The sequence below is a fragment of the Oryctolagus cuniculus genome, chromosome 7, assembly GCF_051225735.1.
Source record: "Oryctolagus cuniculus isolate XC-2025 breed Fujian yellow rabbit chromosome 7, ASM5122573v1, whole genome shotgun sequence".
In the NCBI taxonomy this organism is placed as follows: Eukaryota; Metazoa; Chordata; class Mammalia; order Lagomorpha; family Leporidae; genus Oryctolagus; species Oryctolagus cuniculus.
This window is the reverse complement of record NC_142873.1, coordinates 59,711,254-59,734,315: the sequence shown is the minus strand read 5'-3', so window position 1 is coordinate 59,734,315 and position 23,062 is coordinate 59,711,254. Positions and strand designations below refer to the sequence as shown.

The 23,062-nt window shown below is 40.0% G+C and overlaps 2 protein-coding genes across 65 annotated transcripts in view; one reads left to right on the top strand and one right to left on the bottom strand.

The window, feature by feature from the left end:
* Nucleotides 1-8,073, bottom strand: part of DRAM2 (DNA damage regulated autophagy modulator 2) — a 41,234-nt gene extending 33,161 nt beyond the window's left edge. For 4 of the 50 annotated variants that reach the window (XM_017345993.4, XM_089300183.1, XM_070077904.2 and 1 more), the window contains exons 1-3: nucleotides 7,860-7,999; nucleotides 6,888-6,903; nucleotides 4,579-4,642 (exon numbers count right to left, since the gene is read on the bottom strand). The gene's annotated coding sequence lies outside the window, so the exon portion shown is untranslated. Of the gene's footprint in view, nucleotides 1-951; nucleotides 1,162-4,578; nucleotides 4,643-6,655; nucleotides 6,904-7,854 lie in introns of all 50 variants that reach the window. The other 46 variants (XM_017345997.4, XM_089300185.1, XM_070077910.2 and 43 more) reach the window with 29 other exon arrangements.
* CEPT1 (choline/ethanolamine phosphotransferase 1) overlaps nucleotides 8,053-23,062 on the top strand; it is a 39,483-nt gene continuing 24,473 nt past the window's right edge. For 9 of the 15 annotated variants that reach the window (XR_016210804.1, XR_016210802.1, XR_016210801.1 and 6 more), the window contains exons 1-3: nucleotides 8,053-8,130; nucleotides 14,922-15,338; nucleotides 20,819-20,966. Coding sequence is in view for 8 of the 15 variants with exons in the window: in XM_002715782.6 (XP_002715828.1) it covers nucleotides 15,000-15,338; nucleotides 20,819-20,966 (487 nt within the window). In the remaining 7 variants the exon portion in view is untranslated. Of the gene's footprint in view, nucleotides 8,131-8,431; nucleotides 8,566-11,820; nucleotides 12,064-14,921; nucleotides 15,339-20,818; nucleotides 20,967-23,062 lie in introns of those variants that run through there. The other 6 variants (XR_016210803.1, XM_051856171.3, XM_070077884.2 and 3 more) reach the window with 2 other exon arrangements.

Sequence of the window (23,062 nt, the reverse complement as noted above, 5' to 3'; positions counted from 1 at the left end):
ATACCATTAAATGTGCTTCTCTGAGTTCTGTGAGCTATTCCAGCAAATTAATGGAACCCAAGGAAGGGATCATGATAAGCACCATTTATAGCCAGTTGATCATAAACACAGATAAAATGACTTGGGCTTTTTGATTGGCATCAGAAGATGGAGGCAGCCTTGTGTGGCAGAACCTTCAACCTGCGGGATCTGAGACTACCCTCGGGTGGATATTGTAGGGAATGAATTAGGGAATAGCCAATTGGTGTCTGCTGCAGAACTAATTGGTTACTGGTGGAGGAAAATCCCCAAATACTTCTTGGTGACCACAGAAATATTTTTTATTGACCGTTGAGTGAGAGAACAGGAAAAACATTTTGGTTTTTGCTATATTACTCAATCCTACTCCAGTCCTGACCACAATTAATCTAGACCACAACCTAAAATCAGGGTGATACTTTTAATTCTAAAACACCACTACGGTCACTTTATTGTCCTACAAAGAATCTTTCAGTGGTTCCCCTAAGCTCTTATAAACTGTCTTTCCTCTTAACATTGATCTACAAGGTCCTTTACATATGATCTCTACTTATCTCTATACATCTCGTATAGCTACTGTTTATTCCCAATTCCTTGCTCTAGCTATCATCACCTTTGTCATCATTACAAAAGTGTTTATTACATCTTACTAATGTTATGAAATACCTTAAATACATGACCTCATTTATTCCCTTCAAGAGAATTACAGGTCAAGAGAAATGCTAGCAAACCACAGGGGCTGGGAGGTGGTGGGAGATTCAAATTCAATGTGATTCTAACACCAAATCACTACGCTATATGGTACCATAGCAACATTCTTGAAGCTCCTGGAATGAGTCAGGCTCTCTGGTAGACATTCAGGCCCACACGTACTTTGCTGTCTCCATCTGGATGAGGACGTCACAATGCTCACTCCCCCCACCTACAACCTACCCAGGGAACCTGTGCAGGTTTTTACGCCCCAATGCTCCCAGCTTCAGCCAGGTGGCCCTGCTTTGTTTCCAGCTGTCGTCCACCTCCCCAGCCAGGACATTCCTTACACTTAACTGTTACTTCCTTGTTTGGCTTTATCTTCCTCGCTGAACTTTTAAGTTCTGTGAAAGCAGGAAATAATTATTTTGTTCACCATTATACTTGCAGCTCCTACATGAAAGAAGAAAAAAAGAGAGGGCCTAAATACATACACACCACTCATCACCACGTTCTTCCTCAACCTCTAGACTAAGGATGTTGTTAATGCTGTGTTCTGCAATAGAATGGATGCAATTGGAAACCATCATGCTAGTGAAATAAGCCAGTCCCAAAAAGACAAACACCATGCTTTCTCTGATATGTGGCAATTAATGCAAAATACAAAAAAAAAAAAAAAGTATAGGAATGAAACAGACATCTTGTGGTTTGATTGCTGTTTTTAGCCCTTTCTACTTTTTACTTGTTGAATATTAAGGCTAGTGGTACATTAAGCCTGTGATTATAGAGTGGACTGAAACTTATGTTTTCGCAAAAATTGAAGAAAAAAAAGGAAGGAAGGAAGGAAGGAAGGAGAGGGTTTGAGGGAAGGACAGAGGGAAGGAGAGAAGTTATAATATCTTCTCAGAATTATACCTACAAAATATATGAAATCTGTTCTCTTTACATTTACTTTTTTAAATTTTATTTCTAAAAATATAGAAATACTTTCAAATTCAAAGAAACTACTCCTACGCATGTTAGAACAATTTCATGTTTAGAAGTATGTTCTCATAGCTTGAGCACGTAAAAAATTCAGTACTTCCAATTAACTTTGTGAATATACTTACAGCTCTCATTCTCTACAATCTTCCACTATACTCAGCTTCCTCTTTTCAGACTGACCTAAATAATGAAATCTCAGCGATTTTCACTTGTATTTGTCACTTGCTCCACACATCTGACTTGTTGCTAAATTCATACATTACTTACATGTTGCTAAATAAGATTCTTTTCCTTTGCCCCTAAAGTCATCATTGTAGGCTTGATTTGGGTAATTTCCTACCCACATTATCATTAACTCATTTCTGAATGTTTTCCCTTGTGGGCCTTAACATCCCATCAACATTTTTTTTATTCATCTACTTAGTTAACCTGACAATTCCTTGCTAAGATTCTATAGGTATTTTCTCCTACACAGGTTTCTAGGACAATAATTCTCAATTTATATATATTTTGAATTATGTCAAGATCTTTAGGTTTTTTCTTTTATGTCCTTAAATATTCATCTATATTTCTGACAATTCCTATCTAAAATCCTAATTCCATTATTTGTTGGTATGACTGACCCTCCCATATGTATTTCATAGTTCTCAACTGTGAGTTTGTAAGTGGATCATTTTCTTCTGGGAATTCTCTACGAGGCTTAAACTAAGGCAAAATCATCCCAGAGGGGGTCTATGTTTATTTTTGGCAGGCACTCTGGCACATTACCAAGTTTACATGAATTTCTTGGCTTCTAGGTTTTATATTACATAAATACATAAATTTGGACCTTGAACCTGAGTGGTAGCAAACCTTAGAGTTACAAGTTTTCAAGTGGTGTTTTTACTCTCCCATCTGGAGTGATGGGAAAATGAATAAATTCCTTTGTGATCGCTTTTAGCCAGGTGGGAGACATTTTTCTGGCCCACCCTTTACTGAATGTGCAGACTTTTGAGGAACCTGGGTAAATTTGTGGGGAGGCAGTTCTCCAAGGCCACAAATTGTACAACTGTAAGAGGAAATTTTTACATTTTATTCTGTGAAAATGTCAGCTAGTGAAACACAGGCACCATTTACACAAACTGCCACGTGAATGGGGCCTGCTGGAGTTGCGTATTTGGGAGGTCACAGGAGTAATGCTTTTTCTCCACCGTGCAGAGGGAGCAGGGGGAGCCTAGCGCCTATTCCCAGTCATACTTTATTCCGCTCTCAGCCAGATACCCTCACAAGAGACTTGTCTGGTTTCAGTTGTCTCTGACATTTTAGCCATGGGGAATCTCTGTTTCTTTTCCACAGAGATCTGTTAAGAATTTTAAAGGATAATGAAATTTATTTAGCATTCAGGTGCTTTGGGTAAAGTGATTTTTCAAAATATTTTGTCCACCCCATTGCTAAAAATATAACCTGCTCCCACTTTTACTGTTTTTTCATGTCTAAATCCACCCTATTTTTCAAAACTGTGCTCAAATTCTGTCTTCCATATATAACCTTCCCTAATCCCTTTGTGTCTGGAAACAGACACCCCTTCCTCTCACAATACTTGATTTGCACATCTGTTAGTTTATTATCTTGTACAATATGAAAATTTAGGAGGGCGGCTTAAGTGACTAAAACACTTGTTAAAGGATTCCACTTGTCTACCAAGCAGAGCACAGAACCCTAAATCTCATACTTGCTCAGGATGTGTTGAATGAACAACCAAATACAGTCTTTTCTATTTCAGTGAGCAGCACTATCACATTTTTCCAGGTTAACCAGATACGAAGACCTCAGAATAACTTTGGGTTCATTTTCTCCTTCGAAGTTCTCAGGCACTGTCATTAAGTGATGGCCATTCTACTTCTCTACGTCATTTGTAAACACCCTTCCTCCCAGTTCACACAGTAAGCACTTGATTCAGATCCTCAATTCTCTAGGCCTACCTGTTGTTTTTTTTTTTTCCTACCCCTTCATCCATTCTAACTCCCTTGCCAAGTTATCACTCCTAAAGAATTCTCCTCAAAACTTTTTAAATAAAATCATGTGACCTTAGGCAAGCTTCAAAACTGCTCTGAACCAGTCTCTCCTTTGAAAAATGGGAATAATATTATCAGTACAGGCCACATTGTCCATAACAGCAGCCACCAGCAACATGAAGCCATCCACATTAAAATTTCAATTGATTAAAACTAAATAATTAAAATGTTCAGTTTCTCAATCATATCAGTCACATTTCAAATGTCTAAAGCCATAGGTGTCTAGGAGGCAGTAATAATACTGGACATTTCCTAATTGTGGAGAAGTTCCATTGACTTGTGCTAGAGAGTTATTGCACGGGTAGAACTGATAGCACAGGCAAAGACCCTGACACACCGCTGATGCAAAACAAATTGTAGGCCCGCACCGTGGCTCACTTGGCTAATCCTCCACCTGTGGCGTCAGCACCCTGGGTTCTAGTCCCAGTTGGGGCACCGGATTCTGTCCCAGTTGCTCCTCTTCCAGTCCAGCTCTCTACTGTGGTCCGGGAAGGAAGTGGAGGATGGCCCAAGTGCTTGGGTCGGAGACCAGGAGGAAGCACCTGGCTCCTGGCTTCAGACAGGCACAGCGTGCTGGCCATAGTGGCCATTTGGGGGGTGAACCAATAGAAAAGGAAGACCTTTCTCTCTGTCTCTCTCTCTCTCTCTAACTCTGCCTGTCAAAAAAAATAAAAAAATAAATAGTAGCTTCTAGAATTCTCTGTCAAACCAACTAAAATAATACCTGCTTTACAGAGGTTTATTCAGGGAGTACATGAAATAATATATGTAAGGTAGTATCATAGTGGTCAGTAAATATTTGTTCTCTTTTAGAATGTAAAGAATGAATTACCTGTTGTAGAAATGCAAAGAATTTCAATCTTCAGAACCGTCCAAACCTGTGTCTTTTATAAATCCTGAAATCCACACACAAAGATAATAAGAGGTAGTTTCAATCTATGATTTTAAGTATCAATTTCAAATCAGCATACCAGTATTGTCCATGAGCAGAACACTAAGCAATAGCATGATTAACAGGTGATTTTTCTTTAAAGAATTAGTACCTGGTTTTTTTTCAATGTTTTATATCATCTGAAATTACATGATTATTGTCCTTTCTCACATATGACAGCTTTCATGGCCTCAAAAAGAACAAATAAAAGGAAAAACTCCTGGTTTCCTCAATAGAAAGACACAAAAATGAGGAAAGAATGATAGCTTATTTTTTATTTTTAAGCAAAATAAGGCATTAACTTCCATGTGATGTAATGGAAAGAACACAACTATGAGATCAGGTTCAGCTAAGTGCAAACCCTAGCTTTACCACTTCCCAGCTGTACAAATATGATTTCAGGCAAGTCACTTAGCTTCTAAGTTACAGCGTTCTGACTTGTAAAATAGTCAGACTCTCAAAAGAGGGTAGAACAGAATGGAACATAAGCACATTACAGTGCTAGCGATAGCCTGTTTATTAATTCTGTCCAGTAATTTCACTAGCCATGGGTATGGGACAGGACTGCTATGTATGAATTCTTTCTAGGTGTAAACTACATTAGATTCACATTTCCTTAGGCTGTGAAGGTTCCAATTGTTTATACCAACAATTCAGAAGAGAAGCAGGGCTTGAAATTTGACAACAACAATTAAGAAAAGTGCATGACCTAAGTGAGGAAAATAACTAATTAACTGCCCATAGACTGGCAACTTAGAAAGCTGAAAGCATGGCTGTGTAATTGCCAACCCAGCAGAATTTTAATGGTTAATAATTTAAGAAACTTTCTAAAATACCTGAAAAATATGCAAGAATAAACTTCCTACAGCAGTAAGAGATAAAAAAAAAAAAAGTCTTGCATCTCACCTATCTTCCCTGCTTTCTTTGAAGTTCCAGGAATGAAAGCTGCAGTTATAAATTTTTTCATAGATATCTGAATGCCACTAAACTGTCTCCCCAAGCAGTGACTGCTAAGAAATAGGCATAGCACAATGACATTTCCGTCAATAACAGCTCACACCTGAATATAAACAGTACTCCCATGGATTACAATGAACTGAAAAATTCCCTATCACCTAGCGATGTTGCAGCCATCACAATGTCCTAGCACAACACAATACTCACAAGTCTGTGGCAATGCTTGTGTAAACAAACCTACTGTGCTGCCAGTAGTACAATAAAGAACAGAAACACAATTATGTGCAATACACAATATATTACAATAACAAATGGCCATGTTACTGGCTTATGTACTACTGTAGTATTCTTTCTATCCTTATTTTTAGAGTGTACTCCTTTTGCTAAGAAAAACACAGAAGTGTAGGAGTGGGTGTGGTGGAACAGAGGGTTAAGCCACAGCTTGGGATGCCCATATCCCATATCAGAATGCAGAGTGAAGGGGCTGGCGCTGTGGCACAGCGGGTTAACACCCTGGCCTAAAGCACCAGCACGTTCTAGTCCCGGCTGCTCCACTTCCAATCCAGCTCTCTGCCGTGGCCTGGGAAAGCAGTAGAAGATGGCCCAAGTCCTTGGGCCCCTGCACCCATGTGGGAGACCCAGAGGAAGCTCCTGGCTCCTGGCTTCGGATCGGCACAGCTCCGACCATTGCAGCCAATTGGGGAGTGAACCAGCGGATGGACGACCTCTCTCTCTGACTCTACCTCTCTCTGTAACTCTTTCAAATAAATAAAATAAATCTTAAAAAAAAAAAAAAAAAAAAAAAGAATGCAGAGTGAAGTCCAGGTTCCTCCACTTCTGATCTAGCTTCCTGCTAACGTGCCTGGGAGGGCAGAAGTTGATGGCCCAAGTATTTAGGTCCCTGCCACCCACACAGGAAACTAAGATGCAGTTCCTGGCTCCAGGGTTCAGTCTCACCCAGCTGGGATGTTGTGGACATTTGGGGAATGAACCAGAAGATGGAAGATCTCTGTTAATTTACCTTTCAAATAAGTCTTTAAAAGAAAAAAACTGTAGCATCAAACAGTATACATATATCTTATGTTCACTGAGTCTCTGGATTGCATCCAGGGATGGAACCTACTGTCGAGGTTCACCTAAGTACACTCTGTGATATTCCCACAGTGACGAAATCATGCAATAAGGCATTCCTCAGAAGGTTAAGAGATGAACGACTGAAATGAGGAAGGAAATTCTGGATGTTCCAAACTTACACAATGTCTTAGGCTTCTTTCAGAATGACACAGAAGCATCGTCCCAAAGCAAAGCATAACAGGAAAAAAAAAAAAAGGTTATTTTTCTTAACTCTAACTTGTCCTCGTGACAAATATACCGTTCTCTAATGGTTAATCTAGAAGTCTAGATATCATTTTATAAGCTACATCAAATGTCAAATGGAGAGATTTCATGATGCAATACAAATCACAGTTGTATTTGGGTGATTATTTACCAATTAAAATTTGGGAAAACCGAAAAAATTATTGCTATGGTGCATTTCCTGTGTTTTCCAAATAAAGCACGTTGCGAGATCACTCGGGAATAGCAATTTCCTTTCTTGGGCCTACTCCCAGCAACAGAATTCTACGTACTAGACTAAGCTTACAGTAAACACAAGGTCATCGCGGATCTCAATTTCAAACGTCTCCCTGCCCCCACCACCAAGGTACCTGAACCCAGGAGTAACTACAGGACGCTCACTCAATCATTAAACTTTTGGGGGACTAAGCCGCAGGTTCTGGGGGGCCGCTCAAACAAAACCAGAAGAATTATTTAGCAAGGTGAAGCACTGGAGCAAAGACCTCGGCTCGGCTTTGCCCGGGGCCAGGGAAAGATGCGGGAGCTGAGCTTGGGCACCAACTCGGGCACGCGGAGCGTGGGGAGGACGACACAGGAGGACAACAAAACCGCGGAACGGACACCAAACCACATCCTGCGCTCTCCCCCGCCCCTGGGTGCCCCGGAGCCCGGGAGCCGCTTCAGCCCCCTCGGGCCCTCTGCGGCGCCCAGCCGCGTCGCCCTGGAGGCAGGCAAACCCGCGTGCGCGCGCCACGGCGAGAGGGGCACCAGGCTGCGCCCACTTCCCCGACCCGTCGGATGCCACCCAGTGACGTGGCCTCTAGAGCGAGCGCGCGGGCCCCAGGCGCCCGACCTGTTCCTCCTTCCACCCTCCTCTGAGCCTACCTTACCTGGCTGACCCTGCCAGGACAGGCGGAGGCTCCGAAGCCTTCCCGGAGCTCAAGGGGCAGGGCGGGGCACTGGGGCGCGCTCCCGAACGGCCAGGCCAGCCCTGGGCGCGCTCACCACACTGAGGAACGCGCCCGCGCCGCCGCTTCCTCCGAGCCAGTTTCCCTTTACGGCTATCGCGAAACTGTCGTGAACGTGCTGCCGCGGATCAGAGTCACCCAGTGGAGCGAAGTCGGAGTTGATATTCCTGGGGGTGTGCTTGTGGGGGTCGGGGTAAGACTGCGGGGCTCGGTGTTAGGAGGACGGCCGGGGAGCGAAGGACGTGGTGGGGGACACGTCTCCAGGGAGGAGTGTGGCGAGGGCTGGATGCTCTGGGGTGGGGCATTAGGCTGTAGCTGTGTACGGACTTGCGCGAGGCGGGCGAACGCCGTCCTTCTTCCTCGAACAGGGTGGCCTCGCGCGCGGGGTTGTGGGGAGGGCGAGGGTCGAGTGCCCCTCTGGCCCCCGGTGGAGACTGAGGCGGCAGAGCACGGGCCTCCGGGGCGGCCGTGAGGAGCGGAGGTCGAGGTGAGGAGGAGCGCGGCGGGCCCGCGCTGGGCGGCGGAGGGCTGCGGGCGCTGCCCGCGCGGAGCCGACCTTGCCTGTCGGGTCCACACCCTCCCGCCCGGCTGCTGCCAAGTCCACAGACCGTGTGGCATCCTCTCCCAGGTTGGTTTTCCCGTTGAAAGGGGTGCCGATGTGGCGTGGCGGGGCCTCGCGTCGTGGTCAGCAACTTTTCTGGAAATTTCAGCCAGTGCTGCCCAGGATTCTTGGAAGGAGAACAGGAGGGTTGCTCCAAGTGTTTGCCAGGGTTCCCGGGAACACCGGATGAATGGGACCAGACTTTACATTTAGGCGTGTTTGGCTTGTTTCCTTCAATGCGATGCCGGGCAGTTTTGTGTCATTTTGGCCATTTTGCAGCACTGGTGTTGGGTATGTGGTTTTACTTTACTGAAGAAGGGGTGTGCACGGCTGTCTTTCTGCAAGTACTAGTGTTCTTATGTGGATGTAGTCAAAGAGCAGGTCTAGCCCCTACTCTCAGATGAGTAGGGATGGGTTCAGCCGGTGTGTTTTGAATTGAGTGACTTGAAACACAAGTTAGACTGTGGTAAGGGCAGTTAGTGGATTACCAGTGTAGAACGACTCGCGTTCCCATGAAGCCCAGAGTTGAAGTGAAAGCCTTGTACTGCGTGTTAGTTCTGTGCTGAGAAAGCTAAAAGTCCCCTTGTACAACTTGTCCTCATGACCCTTCCGTTCAAGAAATGACAAGTGTTTGCTCATTTTCTTTAGAGGAGACTTGTTACTTCCTTTTTTAAGGAGTGCCAAGATGTCATTTCACCAAAACTCTAGATCTGCGTTGTGTTACACAGTGCATTTCAATTCTGTTGAAAAGGGTTTTGTTTGGGGGAACTTGCTGTATATATGACTTGTTAAATAATGCTGCACTTGATCCTGTGATCCCCCTAGTTTTTTCTTTCCTTCTTTCTTTCTTCCTTTCCTTCCTGGTTCTTTACAATTTGCTCAGCCTCCCTAATAGTGTGAGCCTTTAGTATTTTCATTTGGCGGTGCCATAAGGGCTGTTTAGTCCCCAGTTGCCTGTGAAAGGACTGCAAACATAGTGCTGAATCAGTGCAGATCAAAACTTGGCACCCTCAGACACGGGGTGGGGGGATGGGAATTCTGGAATTTGAAACAGCAGGTTGGATGTTGTGTAAACTTACCTTATGCTCTGTTCGACAGTTGGACTTTATTTAATTTTTTTTAATGTGAAGCTTGTGAAATACTGTCAGGTATTCCCTGTGCTGAAGTCCAGGAAGGAATAAAGTCAGCAGTATTCCCTTATCCTCAGCTGCTATTGTGCAGATGTTCTATATGATAAACTTTTTAAAGCCTACATGTGTGTAATTTTAGTAGATGTACTCATGAAATGACCTCTGATTATATTTTTGTACTTATCCTGGACTTTTCACATAACTGTGGATGCCTGCACAAAGAAAATTCTTTGTCAGACCATATGTCGTCTTCTTTGGACTCACAAAACAGTTTGTTGACAGTGTATTGTATCGGAGGGTATTTACAAGACTACCCTCCATCTTTTGGTTTTCCTGAGAGTATGAAATGACATATTTCAATCTTTTTCCTCAAGATCTAGAACAACTAAATGCTGATTAAATACTAGATGAATCATATTTGTTCATTGTTCAGTAAGTACTGATTAACTACTTAGTGTTAAGTATGGTGTGGGATTTGGGGAAAAGAATGTTAATGAGACTGGCATGGCCCTTGCACTCATGAAGCTTACAGAAAAGTGTGGAGAAAGACAAACCCCCGCCAAAAAACAGTCAACAAACAAAAAACAGTTCAAAGAGTGGTAAATGAAACGTTGTGAAGGGAGCAGAGTACAGTAGAGCCAGGTTAGTAGAAGAGAGGAATTTACTTACTAAGAGAAAAGGCTACAGTAGCTATCAGATTATGATCATTGTTATCATAAACTGAATTAGAGGTGGTGGGAATTATTTTTACAGTTTAACTATTAACTTTGATATTGGCATTTGGCAGAGTGGTTAATCTGTTGTGATGCCTACATCCGGAATCATGGATTTGACTGCATTCAAATCCTGACTCTGCCTCCAATTCCTGCTTCCTGCCAGTGTGCATCCTGGGAGGCAGCAGGTGATGACTCAAATAGTTCAGTCCCTGCCTCCCATGTGGGAAACCTGGATTGAGTACTAGGCTTTATAGCCTGCCCCAGCCTTAGATGGAAGCATGTGCTATATTCATTCATTCTGTCTCTCTCTTTCAAATGAAAAAAATAAATACTTCTTAAAAATTTTAACTGAGGTGGGTGTTGTGCTACAGTGGATTAGGCCACCACTGAGGACACCAACTCTGTAATATCAGAGTGCCACTTCCTGTACTGGCACCTCCATCTCTTGTCTAGCTTCCTTCTAATATACCTGGGAAGGCAGCAGATGATGGCCCAAATACTTGGGTCCCTGCTACCCATGTGGGAGAACCAAACGGAGTTCCTGGCTCCTGGTTTGTCTGGCCGGGTCCTTGCTGTTATGGGCATTTAGGGAGTGAACCAGTGAATGGAAGATATCTCTCTCTCTGCAACTCTGCCTTTCAAATAAATAAATGTTTTAAAAATATATTAACATTTATGATTTATGAAAATGTATTCTCAGTTAACAAATGCACCATGCTCCAAACTTACAGCATTCTTTATAAGGCCATTTGTGGCTTTCCATCACATCAGAATAAAAACTCTGTCATAATCTAAACCACAGGGTTGTGTTACTCTTGAAACTTTTCCACCTGGTTTACTCCTGCCCAGGCACAATGATCTCTCAGATCTCTCTTGTCTTGACAAGTAGTTTCTTGCCTCAGGTCTTGCTTCATTTTCTTTATTCTTCCTGCTGTTCTCTAAACTGCTGACTCCTTCTTTTCCTCAGTTTCTCAGAGACTTCAACAATCCTATCCAAAATGTATACCCCTATTTTCTAGCTTAGCATTTTGCTTTCCTCATCGCACCCATCACAATGTGTAATGTTATTTGCATATTTACTGGTTTATAATTCTTTTTCCTCTGGGCACAAGAACTAGGACCATGTGTGTCGTATTTATTACAATCACAGTGGCTGAATGCATTTGGAACTTGGAATCCATTTTCTTATAAAAACTGTTAAAACTGGTGGCTAGGTTTCTAGACTAGCTAGCAATAATTTTAATTTTTTGCTTGCTAAAATGTAGTTTTTTGTCCTGTGATAAAAGACATTTTCTGCTCACACTTATGGGCACAGAACTGACTTCATACTCAAGTGGCTAAGATAACTTTCGTAATATTTTTATCTCATTTCCATATTTTCACCTCACATCCTTTTTCCCTTCTCTTCTCATTGCTAATCTTCCTATTGTACCCAGGAACCTTATCCTACTCCCTTGAGGTATGCTTGCTTTTCATTTGCTAAAAATTCAGAAGTTCCTCTTTGAAATGATTCTCATGGCAAAAAACCACCAAGTCTTAGATGTAATTGGAGAAAAGAAGAGTGGAGATGAATTTGTGTCAGCAACAGCAACTTTTATGGCTATTTGTATGAGGGAACTCGAGAAAGTTTATGGAAAATGTTCCCTGCTATGTGGGGAACATAAAGTCACCATGGTGTGGTAGGTGCTACATGTATCTGAATTTACATTTGCAATGTTGTTGCTAATAACCTCTTGGGAGACAATGTTGACTAACTGAACTGTTGCCAAAGAAAACCTTCAAAAACTGACTCTTTTCATGTATGTGTTATATAATGACAAGATCTATAAGTTTGTCAAAATGTAGATTTTTCTAAAAGAGAAATTGAAGGTTAAAAAAAGAATCTAGGTCACAGTAGGGAAAAACTCACAAGGAAAGTATCAGTTTGTACTAGTCCTGCCAAATGCTCAAACTTAAAACCATTAAGATCAGTTGCTTGTAGCTGTTTAGTGCCAAAAGCCGACAAACACCCTCAACATAGCACCTCCTTTTGTTAGTGGTAGGAGAATGGAATACTGCAACAATCAAATATAAATGGAGTTGACTAAACTTTGTTCCCATTTTAAGTGGAAATCCATAAGAGTTGATTGTAGCTTCCCAATTATGGAAATGCATCATTCAATTTGGCCATAGAAAATCTGGCCACTGGGAAGCTAAGTGTTTTGGTGGTGTTTTTTGATCTGTCTTAATCTCATAATCTTGTCACCAGTTATTTAACATTATATTAACATTGTGTAAAAACAGTTTTAATCAAGAACTTTGTGGTATATCTGTGTGGAAGAATTATTTGAAATGGTAGAAATTAGCTTTGATTTCCTTTCTTGGTTTGAAATATTAAATACTTTTGTTTCATAACACGTGAGTTGGTTATATTGTAACACTGATTATTTTGAGATTTTTGAAAAATTTTTTAGGAAAATTAACATGACTGCAGTGATTCAACATCTAAAACAGATGTTGAGATACGTAATTGACAGAGGTTTTACATGCAACCTTTGGTCATTAGTGACAGTGAAATTTGGGGATGTATTTATGGAGATACAGGGAAGAACTCCTGGTATCTGTGTAATCCAACATTGTGTCCAAATGTCCATCCAGGCCATGGTGACCCTGTGCCCTGCCTCCCAAGGTACCTGTGTGGCCTAGGTCCTTGTTTCTGCAGCAGTGACCTGGTGCCAGTCAGCTTAACAGCTGCTTTCAGGTGTCAGCCTGACCCAATACATTTCAGGAGCTGCATGCCCCCAACTCTCACCACTGGACTTAACTGGCCCTGCCCTCCACCTGGGACAGGGTGCCACCTGCTACTCTCAAGACCACTCTACCAAAGCAGACTAAACTGAATTTTGATAAGGACAACAGGATATATTTTCGTAACAGATCCATTGTTAAGATATTCTAGGCCCTATATCACATTCTGTATTCCCATGGTATACCATTTCTGGGAATTTTATATTGCTTTTTGTAGAGTTTTCAACTAGAAGAATAAAGCGTACCTTTTCTGGTTCAATGCCAGTTCTCTTTAATTCTGTTATGGTTGTTTTGTTGTTATTGTTGTTGTAATCTTTTGATTTCTCTTACTCCTGTTACTGTGGACTTCCCATAAGATTCTTTATTCTTTTTCTTTCCATATTTAATCACTTCCAAAACCATTCTAGTCTTTAGCTGGACATTAGCTTCTAACTTGATGACTTCAAATGTTCATCTCTTACTCGAATTCCAGTCTTTTGCTTTTCTCTAAAGCATCTGTACTTAAAAACTGCATGTGTGTCTTCCCTCCCTTCCGTCATCCCCAGTTGCCCTTTAACATCCACATCTCAAAAGACAAAATATAGTGAACTGATTTTTCTTTCCAGCTTTCCCTGTTGACAGCAGTACTACTAGTCCCCAGTGCTGGCTCATTTTCCTTTCTGCTCCTCTCATATCAACACTTTATGCTGGTTCTTCCTTCTAAATAAAAATTTCTCCTAGACTTGACTGTTTCTGTTTTACCACCGCTCTCACCAGTGGTGGCCACCATTTCAAACAGCTGAAATCACTGTACTAATTTTTAATTGTTCTCACTACTTTATCCATTCTAATGACTATCTGCAGCTACTCTGTTAATCTTGGAAAAACTCTTGTAATTATCTTATTATTCTGCTTAATTACTTGTAGTAATTGGATCATTCCTAATCATTTTTCTAAATCAAGTCCAAAAACTTCTGGGATTAACAAGCTCAAGATCCTTTATTAATAGTCATCCCTCAGTGTACCATTTGCACTTTGTCAGTTCATCATGTCACCCTGCTGACACGTAGCTACTGTCTTCTTATAGTTAATTTTTTTCACTGTAGTTTACCCCCACTTAGAATTCCATCTGTAGCCCTTCTCACTAATATGCTTTTATCTTTTGATTTAGTTTAAACAGAAACAGTATGTTTGTTTGAACACCATTTACCAGCCATGTGATTTGGGCATGTTAATTTGTCTCACTGTGTCTTAATTTCATTTTCTGTAAAGATGGAGCTAATTAATAGCCCCTGGTTTCTAGGGTCAGTGTGAGAATTAAATGAGTCTGTGTGTGTGTGTGTAATTAAAGTGTCTGATATAAAATAAATGCTGAGTGTTAGCTTTATCATTAGATAGAAATCTAATTTTAAACCCATTTCATTCAAGTCATTCCTCCAATATTAGTAGTAATTTGCTAGCCTGGGAAGGTCAAAATTCATCTGTGTGGCATGCTTAGATCGTTTCTGACATTTGTTCTGTAACATTATTGAAAGCAGTGTGAGATCAGAAAAAAATGTTTGAAGTCATATAAACTGTAAAGTAACAGGAAGCATATTAAAGTCCCATAATATTTTTTCACTTAGGAGTGGGGTTATACACTTTGAATAAGCTAGAACTAAAATGAAGTCCCTCATTTTCTGATTCCAGTGTGATATTTGTTATTCTGTTAGTAAGCTGATACTAATGAAAAAGAAAAGTGGCTCATAAATGTACTCTTTTTTTTCCCCAGATAACACAAGCCATAAAAGTTGTTTTAAAAAAAAAAAAGATAAATTACTATCTCCAAAATAAAAGAAAACCAAGATCCATGAGTGGGCATCGGTCAACAAGGAAACGATGTGGAGATTCTCACCCAGAGTCCCCTGTGGGCTTTGGGCATATGAGTACTACAGGATGTATATTAAATAAGTTATTTCAGTTACCCACACCACCACTGTCAAGACACCAATTGAAGCGGCTGGAAGAACACAGATATCAGAGTGCAGGACGGTCCCTGCTTGAGCCCTTAATGCAAGGGTATTGGGAATGGCTAGTAGGAAGAGTTCCTTCTTGGATTGCCCCAAATCTCATCACCATCATTGGACTGTCAATAAATATCTGTACAACTATTTTATTAGTCTTCTATTGCCCTACAGCTACAGAGCAGGTAAGAGCAAATTTTAAAAAGAGATACTAACATTTGTTATACACCAGTAACATTGTAATTGGGATTTGGGGGATCATTTTAATGAAAGATAAGAAATTCTGACATGTATTTGTCAGCTATTTGAAATTACCATGCACACCGTGTAAAGCTCTTGAACACCAACCACTTTATATACTATGGCTAATTAGACTTCAAAAGCAAAAATCACTAAATCTCAATGCCTTCCAAAACCAAAACAAATTTACTCTTCACCATAATAAGTTGAAGTAATGTTTATTTCCCTGTCAAAAAGTGAACTAAGATAGTTTGGTAGATGAGAATCTGAAATATTTATGATGCCTGTATTAATCAGAATAATCAGTCACAGGTTGCTCAAAAAAATAGAAAATGTTCTTCAACCGAAGATGATAAAATGACTGAACTGTATGGAATCATAGTAACATAACATTTCTTTTTTTAAGCTTGAAGTAATTATTTTAAGTATTGTTTTCAGATGATTTGTCCTTTGGGAAAAATTCACTGCCATCCAAACTTCTATCCTTTTCTATATTCATCAATTCTTTTCTTTCTATAATATATCTTTACAGTTAATGACTGTTGAGTGTCACAGCTTAAAAAAAATATAACTTTTATCTTCTTCCAAGTGCTCATTTCCCTCCACCCTTGAATTAATTTAATTCCTCTTTTACTATACAAATATAGTTCATACAGATTGTATGTATATCTGATTTTCCTTCATCTTCTTAACTATCATGCTGTACCTCAATCAGGACACAAACAAAAAGTATCATGATTGTTTAAATATGTGCTGGTATCCTTTATCACATGGCCTTTGGACTGCTCCCCTGGAGCTTACCTGAGGCCCTAACTGCCATGTCCAGAGGAGTTTGCTTCTCTTTAGAGCTGTAATAGAGCAGGGAGATGGACCAGTTGCAGTAGAAGCCCTCTGGTAGTCCTAAGCTAGTTCAACAGTGAGGATCTGGGAGAGAAAGCATGTTCAAAGGTGGTTCGGCCACTAATAGTCATTTCCTGAACACCCAAATATGTCAAGTTCTGTGTTCCTCTATTATACTTTTCTGTGACTTCTGTTCTAAAGTTTGATTGTTGGAATAACCCTAGAATTTATCATTCCGAGAGAGTTCCAGATTGGGAACTGCTCTGTTCACAGGGAACCTTTCAGAATTGCTGCTGAGACGAATCAAGGTGGAATATGACTGAGCCACTGTTTGACACTAAGCAAGGGAACATAATGTCCTACAAATACACCTGGATGCATTTATAGCTGCATGGTAGAAATCCTTGTTAGGCTCAGATCAGAATGCATTAAAATAGGTCATGACTGTCCTCTATAATAGGATTCTGTAATAGGATCTTCAGTAAGGTATGTAAATTTTCTAAATCATACTTTATCTTTTTAAATCTCATTTTATATCATTATGAGGATTAAATAGTAATATATTTAGGGTGCCTAGCACATAATGTTTAATAAATGGTAGGTCATTTTCCTGGTCACAAAGATTAAGTATATATTCTTTCTCATGAACTCTTTCCTCTGTTTCTTTCTCTAATAATACATAGTATATGGAATCATAAAATCATCTCAGTCCTTATTGAATTTCTTATTTTTTATCATTTTGGAGTCAAAGGATATAATAAATTTATAACTCGGGCAAATTTCCATTCATCAGTGATCGCTAATTCTTTTGGACCTTATACCATGGTGATACTGAAGTTTCATGTGTACACATACCTTTTTCTGTTACTTTTTTCTTTTTAATGGGTCAAAGTTTCAGATACCAGTCTTTCTAGTAGAAAAGAAAAGTTAGTAATGATTTCACTAGGTTTTTGTCGTTGTTGTTGTTAGAGAAAGCAAACATCTAGTCGATAAGAAAGAAAAATGAGCTAGTTCTTAGTTTTCAAATTTCTAAGTAGAAATGTATTCCTCTCTTTTTATATGGAGTACCAAAATTTCCCTGATGTATTTGTTACTAACATATAAACATTATCAGCTAGTAGCTTTAGTTTTAGTATCATAAGTTCATTTGTAATTTATCTTGTATTGGCTCACTCCACAAATGGCCACAAGAGCCAGATCTGGGCCAGACTGAAACTAGGACCATCTGAAACTGGACTCCATCCTGTTCTCCCATGTAAGTGTCAGGGGCCCGGGACTTAGACCATCCTCTGCCTTCCCAAGCACATTAGCAGGAAGTTGGATTGGAAGCAGGGCAGCCAGGACTGGAACTGGTGCTCCTATATGGGATGCTGATGCTTCAAGCAGAGGCTTAACCCCCTGCACCACAAGACTGGCCCCAGCATACTTGTATATTAATATAAGACAGATGAAGGAAGTTGGTAAAGACCAGAACTGAACCGTGCCATTACCAATAAGAGTTTTGTCAAATTAAATACATTTTTGTAATCTGATCATGAAAGTTTTGTGTTTGAACGTTCATTTGTCTTTGTTTTTATATGATTTAGCTCACTAAAAAATACCTTGTGGAGTTCTTTTACCAAAGAAAGTTAAAATGGCACATTGGCCAGTTAATTGGTACTGACATTAAAAAGGGGAAGGGAAAAATTACTGTAAAATTCAAAGAAAAGTCTGAAAGAAAAAGTTAAGACTTCCCTTTTTTTTGTGTTCTCTTCCTTCCTACCTCTTCTCCAGTACCTCTCAGACATAAGAGTTTAATAATTTTTTGATGTTTTCTCCCCTGCCCCCCGCCACAAAAAAAATTACTCTGACACCAGCAGCATATAGACAAGAGTGGGCATCAAAAAGTTCATGGAAAATGTGTATTATAAAAAAGCTATGCATAGAATTCAAAAATACTTTTGTGAGCTTTTTGAAGTAGCCTTACATATATTAATAAATACATATGTATGTGGATCTTTCAGTTGTGTTTCAAAAGTTCGATAAAACCCTTAGCATTTCTTACCTAAGTCAACTAACACAAGAAAATCTCTAAAGGGTTTTGCAAGATGGATAATTGCCAGACTGTGATGAGATTATTTGCTGGTGCCAGTTCTTCCCCACTCACCTATCAAAGTGTCATGATTTCCTGACTGATTCATGAGTTCCTTCCTTCAGTGTCTTTCTCAGACTCTTAACCCAGCTGAAACCATTCTAATTCTTGAATTATAAGCCATTCTTAAAATATCTCTAAGATGTATGAAATAATGGGCCACAGAAAAAGTATATAAATGTTAGTTGTGTGTTCTACAGGTTCACAGGAAGTAAGGAAAATCCAAAGAGAAGAAAGCTTTACTTTCTCTATTTTATGTATATAATATTATTTTTGCTATTTTCTAGGATTGTGTGCTAAGTTTAAATTGTGTCTGTTCTAGAGTAACACTATACCCCCATTAACATGCTAATTTTAAACCCTGGGAAATCCCTAGCTTTCTAGTTCTCCAGAGCAGAGCTATTCAGTAGGACTTTTGGTGATGACAGGACTATTCCACATCCACGTGATCCAGTTTGGTAGGCCCAGGCGCATGTGGCAGTTGTGAATTTGAAATGTGCCTAGTGCAACTGAGGAACTGAATTTTTAATTTTATTTAATTCATTAAAATAGTTATACATGGCCAATGACACTGTATAGGACAGCACCCCTCTAGAGAGTTACTGTATTCCTTTAGGAGCTAAAAACCATAGATCAAAAGTCCAGAAGAGAGGGTTCTTAGGCCCATAGAACTAATTACCCAGCTCAATATATTGACATGTAAAGTAGGGTTATATAAGCCATGGCTATTGATTTCAGGGTTTGTAACTCTGGGTTAAGGGAGATATGTATTATGGTTCTTTTAATAGTCTAAAATATAGAACTCTTAATAACTCAATACTAGGGGCCAGCACTGTGGCGTAATATGCTAATCTCCCACCTGTGGCACCTGCATCCCATATGGGCACGGTTTGTGTCTCGGCTGCTCTTCTACCAAATCAGCTCTTTGCTGTGGCCTGGGAAAGCAGTGGAAATGTCCCAAGTGCTTGGACCCCTGTATCCACATGGGAGACCCCAAAGAAGCTCCTGGCTTCTGGATTTGGATCTGCCCAGCTCCGGCCATTGTGGCCATTTGGGAAGTGAACCAGAGGATGGAAGAACTTCTCTCTGTCTAACTCTAGCTCTCAAATAAATAAATAAATAAAATCTAAAAAAAGAGATTCTCTTTATTAAAAAAAAAAAAAAAAAAAAAAACCTCAATTAAACAGATCTCTGAGAGGGAAAACCTTTTGCAGCACAGAATATACTGAAGATTATTTACACTTTTGAGTGTTTAATACTCACAGTATAACTTGATAGCCGATAATAGAAAATGCCTTGGAATTATAATTTTTTCCATAGGCTGGACATTATTCTACATTCTTAAAGATAACAAACCAAATAGAAGCTTTCCTTTATTAATACATAACATTTAAATTCAATGCCAGTGGTTCAATTTCCTTCTGAGCAACAGAAACTATTCCTTAAAAATGTGATTATAAATATTTGAAAAATAATGTTCTAACCACTCTTTGTGCTAGATCATCATTTTGCTAGTGTTATTCCATGGACCTATGAAGTGATGCACTTAAAAATAATTTGTATGCTAAAACGAATTTGGAAAATGTCAGAATATTATGCATCCCTCTTGGATTTTCACAGTATGCATTTGCAATAGCAAGTGCTAGAAGAAGTCTTATAGTAGAGAAATCATTTCAAACTCAGTATTTCCTATAAGAAGTTAGCATAGAATTTTCTTTTCATGTATTACCTTTAAACATCTTGGGGATTCACTTTGGGAAAATTTATAGTAGATTATTCATTAATTAACTGTTAGAATGTAGGTGTTGAAAGGAATCTTGTAGAAGATACCTGGTCTTATCTCTGATAAGGTGTTTTGTTTTGTTTTGTTTTGTTTTTGACAGGCAGAGTGGACAGTGAGAGAGAGAGACAGAGAAAAAGTTCTTCCTTTGCCGTTGGTTCACCCTCCATTGGCCGCCGCGGCTGGCGCACTGCGCTGATCCGAAGGCAGGAGCCAGGTGCTTATCCTGGTCTCCCATGGGGTGCAGGGCACAAGCACTTGGGCCATCCTCCACTGCACTCCCTGGCCACAGCAGAGAGCTGGCCTGGAAGAGGGGCAACTGGGACAGAATCCGGCGCTCCGTCCAGGACTAGAACCCAGTGTGCCGGCGCCGCAAGGTGGAGGATTAGCCTAGTGAGCCGTGGCGCCGGCCTCTGATAAGGTTTATATAATATCCCTGCAAAGCAGCTGCCCAGCATCTTCCAGAGCACCCTTACAAACGGGTAGTTAAAATTTACAAACCTAATTGTTTCAGTAAGTTCTGCATTATATAGCACTCGGATATTCTCTTCAATGGTTGCAACCAGCACTACCTCTCTAGATATGATATAAAATATACACACATAAGAATATATTAACCAAACATAGTAACTAATATGTATGAATACTCTTTCCTTTCTTATTTTATTTCACAGGCACCCTTGTGGGCATATATTGCTTGTGCATGTGGCCTTTTCATTTACCAGTCTTTGGATGCTATAGATGGGAAGCAAGCAAGAAGAACTAATAGCAGTTCTCCTTTGGGTGAACTTTTTGATCATGGTTGTGATTCACTATCAACAGGTATTGTTGATTTTTTTCACATTAATAATTATTATCAGTGGTCAAAGCACTGTGATAGAAAGTGTTAGAATAAATAACAAGTTAATTTAGTTTTCAGAGTAAACTATTTTTGTATTAAATCTTAGTGTCTATTTTTAAAAGACTGATTCTCGTTGATATTTGTTCACTACCGGGAAAATTTAAAATTAAGTTCATTTGTACTTCAGCTGTTCTTAACCCTAATTATTGTTTTTGGCATATTTTGTTTTAAATTCATAAAGCACAATTGTCATCATAAAAACCTCAGATTATAGATGAGCATGCAATAGTGGGAGACTGCTTAGGTAATTCATGGACTTTATCTTAAATGAATATTATATAGACATTTTAAATCGTGTTATGTATATAAATTGTGTGTACTAATGAGCTTGCTAATTTTAAATACTTGCTAATGTACAAATGTACAACATGTAGAGTACTGTTACTAATACTGTATTTATGAGCCTGGCACTACGGCATAGCAAGTATTCACCCGCCACCTGCAGTGCCAGCATCCTCTGTGGGTGCCGGTTCAAGCCCAGGCTGCTCCACTTCTGATCTAGCTCTCTGGGAAAGCAGTGGAGGATGGCCAAAGTTCTTGGGTCCCTGCATCCATGTCAGAGACCCCAAGGAAGCTCCCAGCTTCAGATCCGTCCAGTTCCAGCCATTGCGGCCATTTGGGAAGTGAACCAGGGGATAGAAGATCAATCAATCTCTCTCTCACTGTAATTCTGCCTTTCAAATAAATAAAGCAAGTCTTTAAAAAATACTGTATTTATTACTGAAACTTTTTAAAGGAAGTAGACATAGATGCTATTAAGGAGAAAAGAGGTAACTGAAAGGTGACATGTAGGTTCGTTTGCTTAACCGCAGTAATCATTCACTGTGTCTATCAAAACAATATCTGGGCCGGCGCCGCGGCTCACTAGGCTAATCCTCCACCTAGCGGCGCCAGCACATCGGGTTTTAGTCCCGGTTGGGGAGCCGGATTCTGTCCCAGTTTCCCCTCTTCCAGGCCAGCTCCCTGCTGTGGCCAGGGAGTGCAGTGCAGGATGGCCCAAGTACTTGTGCCCTGCACCCCATGGGAGACCAGGATAAGTACCTGGCTCCTGCCTTCAGATCAGCGCGGTGCGCCAGCCACAGTGCGCCAGTCATGGCAGCCATTGGAGGGTGAACCAACAGCAAAAGGAAGACCTTTCTCTCTGTCTCTCTCTCTCACTGTCTTAAAAGGAAAAAAGACTAGAAAAATATACAGTAGCATGATAGCAATAGATAATTATATTTGAATTTTAGATGATATGTGTTTATTTGTACTTTTTCCAAGTTTTTAAAATAGTATTTAGTATATTTTTAGAGAAGGAAAAAAGATTTAGAAACTAAATGTCAGGACTACCCCCAATTTTTATTTAGTTTCTCACAGTGTTTTGTTTTGTTTGTGTGTGGGTTTTTTTTTTTTTTTTTCCTTCTTCTCTTTTTGGTCATTTGCCATGCATTTAAGATATTTTGAAAGAAATTTTTAAAAAATCTTTTGGTAGTTTGACCTCCTCAATGCAGAATTACAGATGTAGGTCTATATCAAAAGCATTGTCTCAGTGTATCCTGACAACAGCTTGCATACTGAAGGGAAGAGTAGCAACTAAGCTGTTAAACAGAACTAAAAGTCAAGAAAAGCTCAAAACTTCCACTGTATAAAGGCTATCCTGAAAAGCTATTGTAATTTAGCCAGGTAACCACAGGATGACAGATATCCTCATTTTTTTATTTTAAATGGCAGTTTTGTGTTGTAGTTTGAGTTGAAAACTTTTGTAGGAAGTTTCAAATATGTCAGTCATGATTACATCTGCTAAATAAGAAAAGACCATTACAAATCTAAAGCACGTCCCTTTGTGGATTATCTTGGCCCTTTGTTTTTCTTTCTTTTTGGCACTCTGCCTTGTAATGAACATTTCGTTGTTGTTTTTAATTATTGAGACAGAAGGAGAGAGAGATGGAGAAAAGTGCACACTCCCATCTGTTGGTTCATTTCCCAAATGTCCCAAACAGCCCCCAGGTGGTGCCAGAGCTGGGAGCTGGAAACT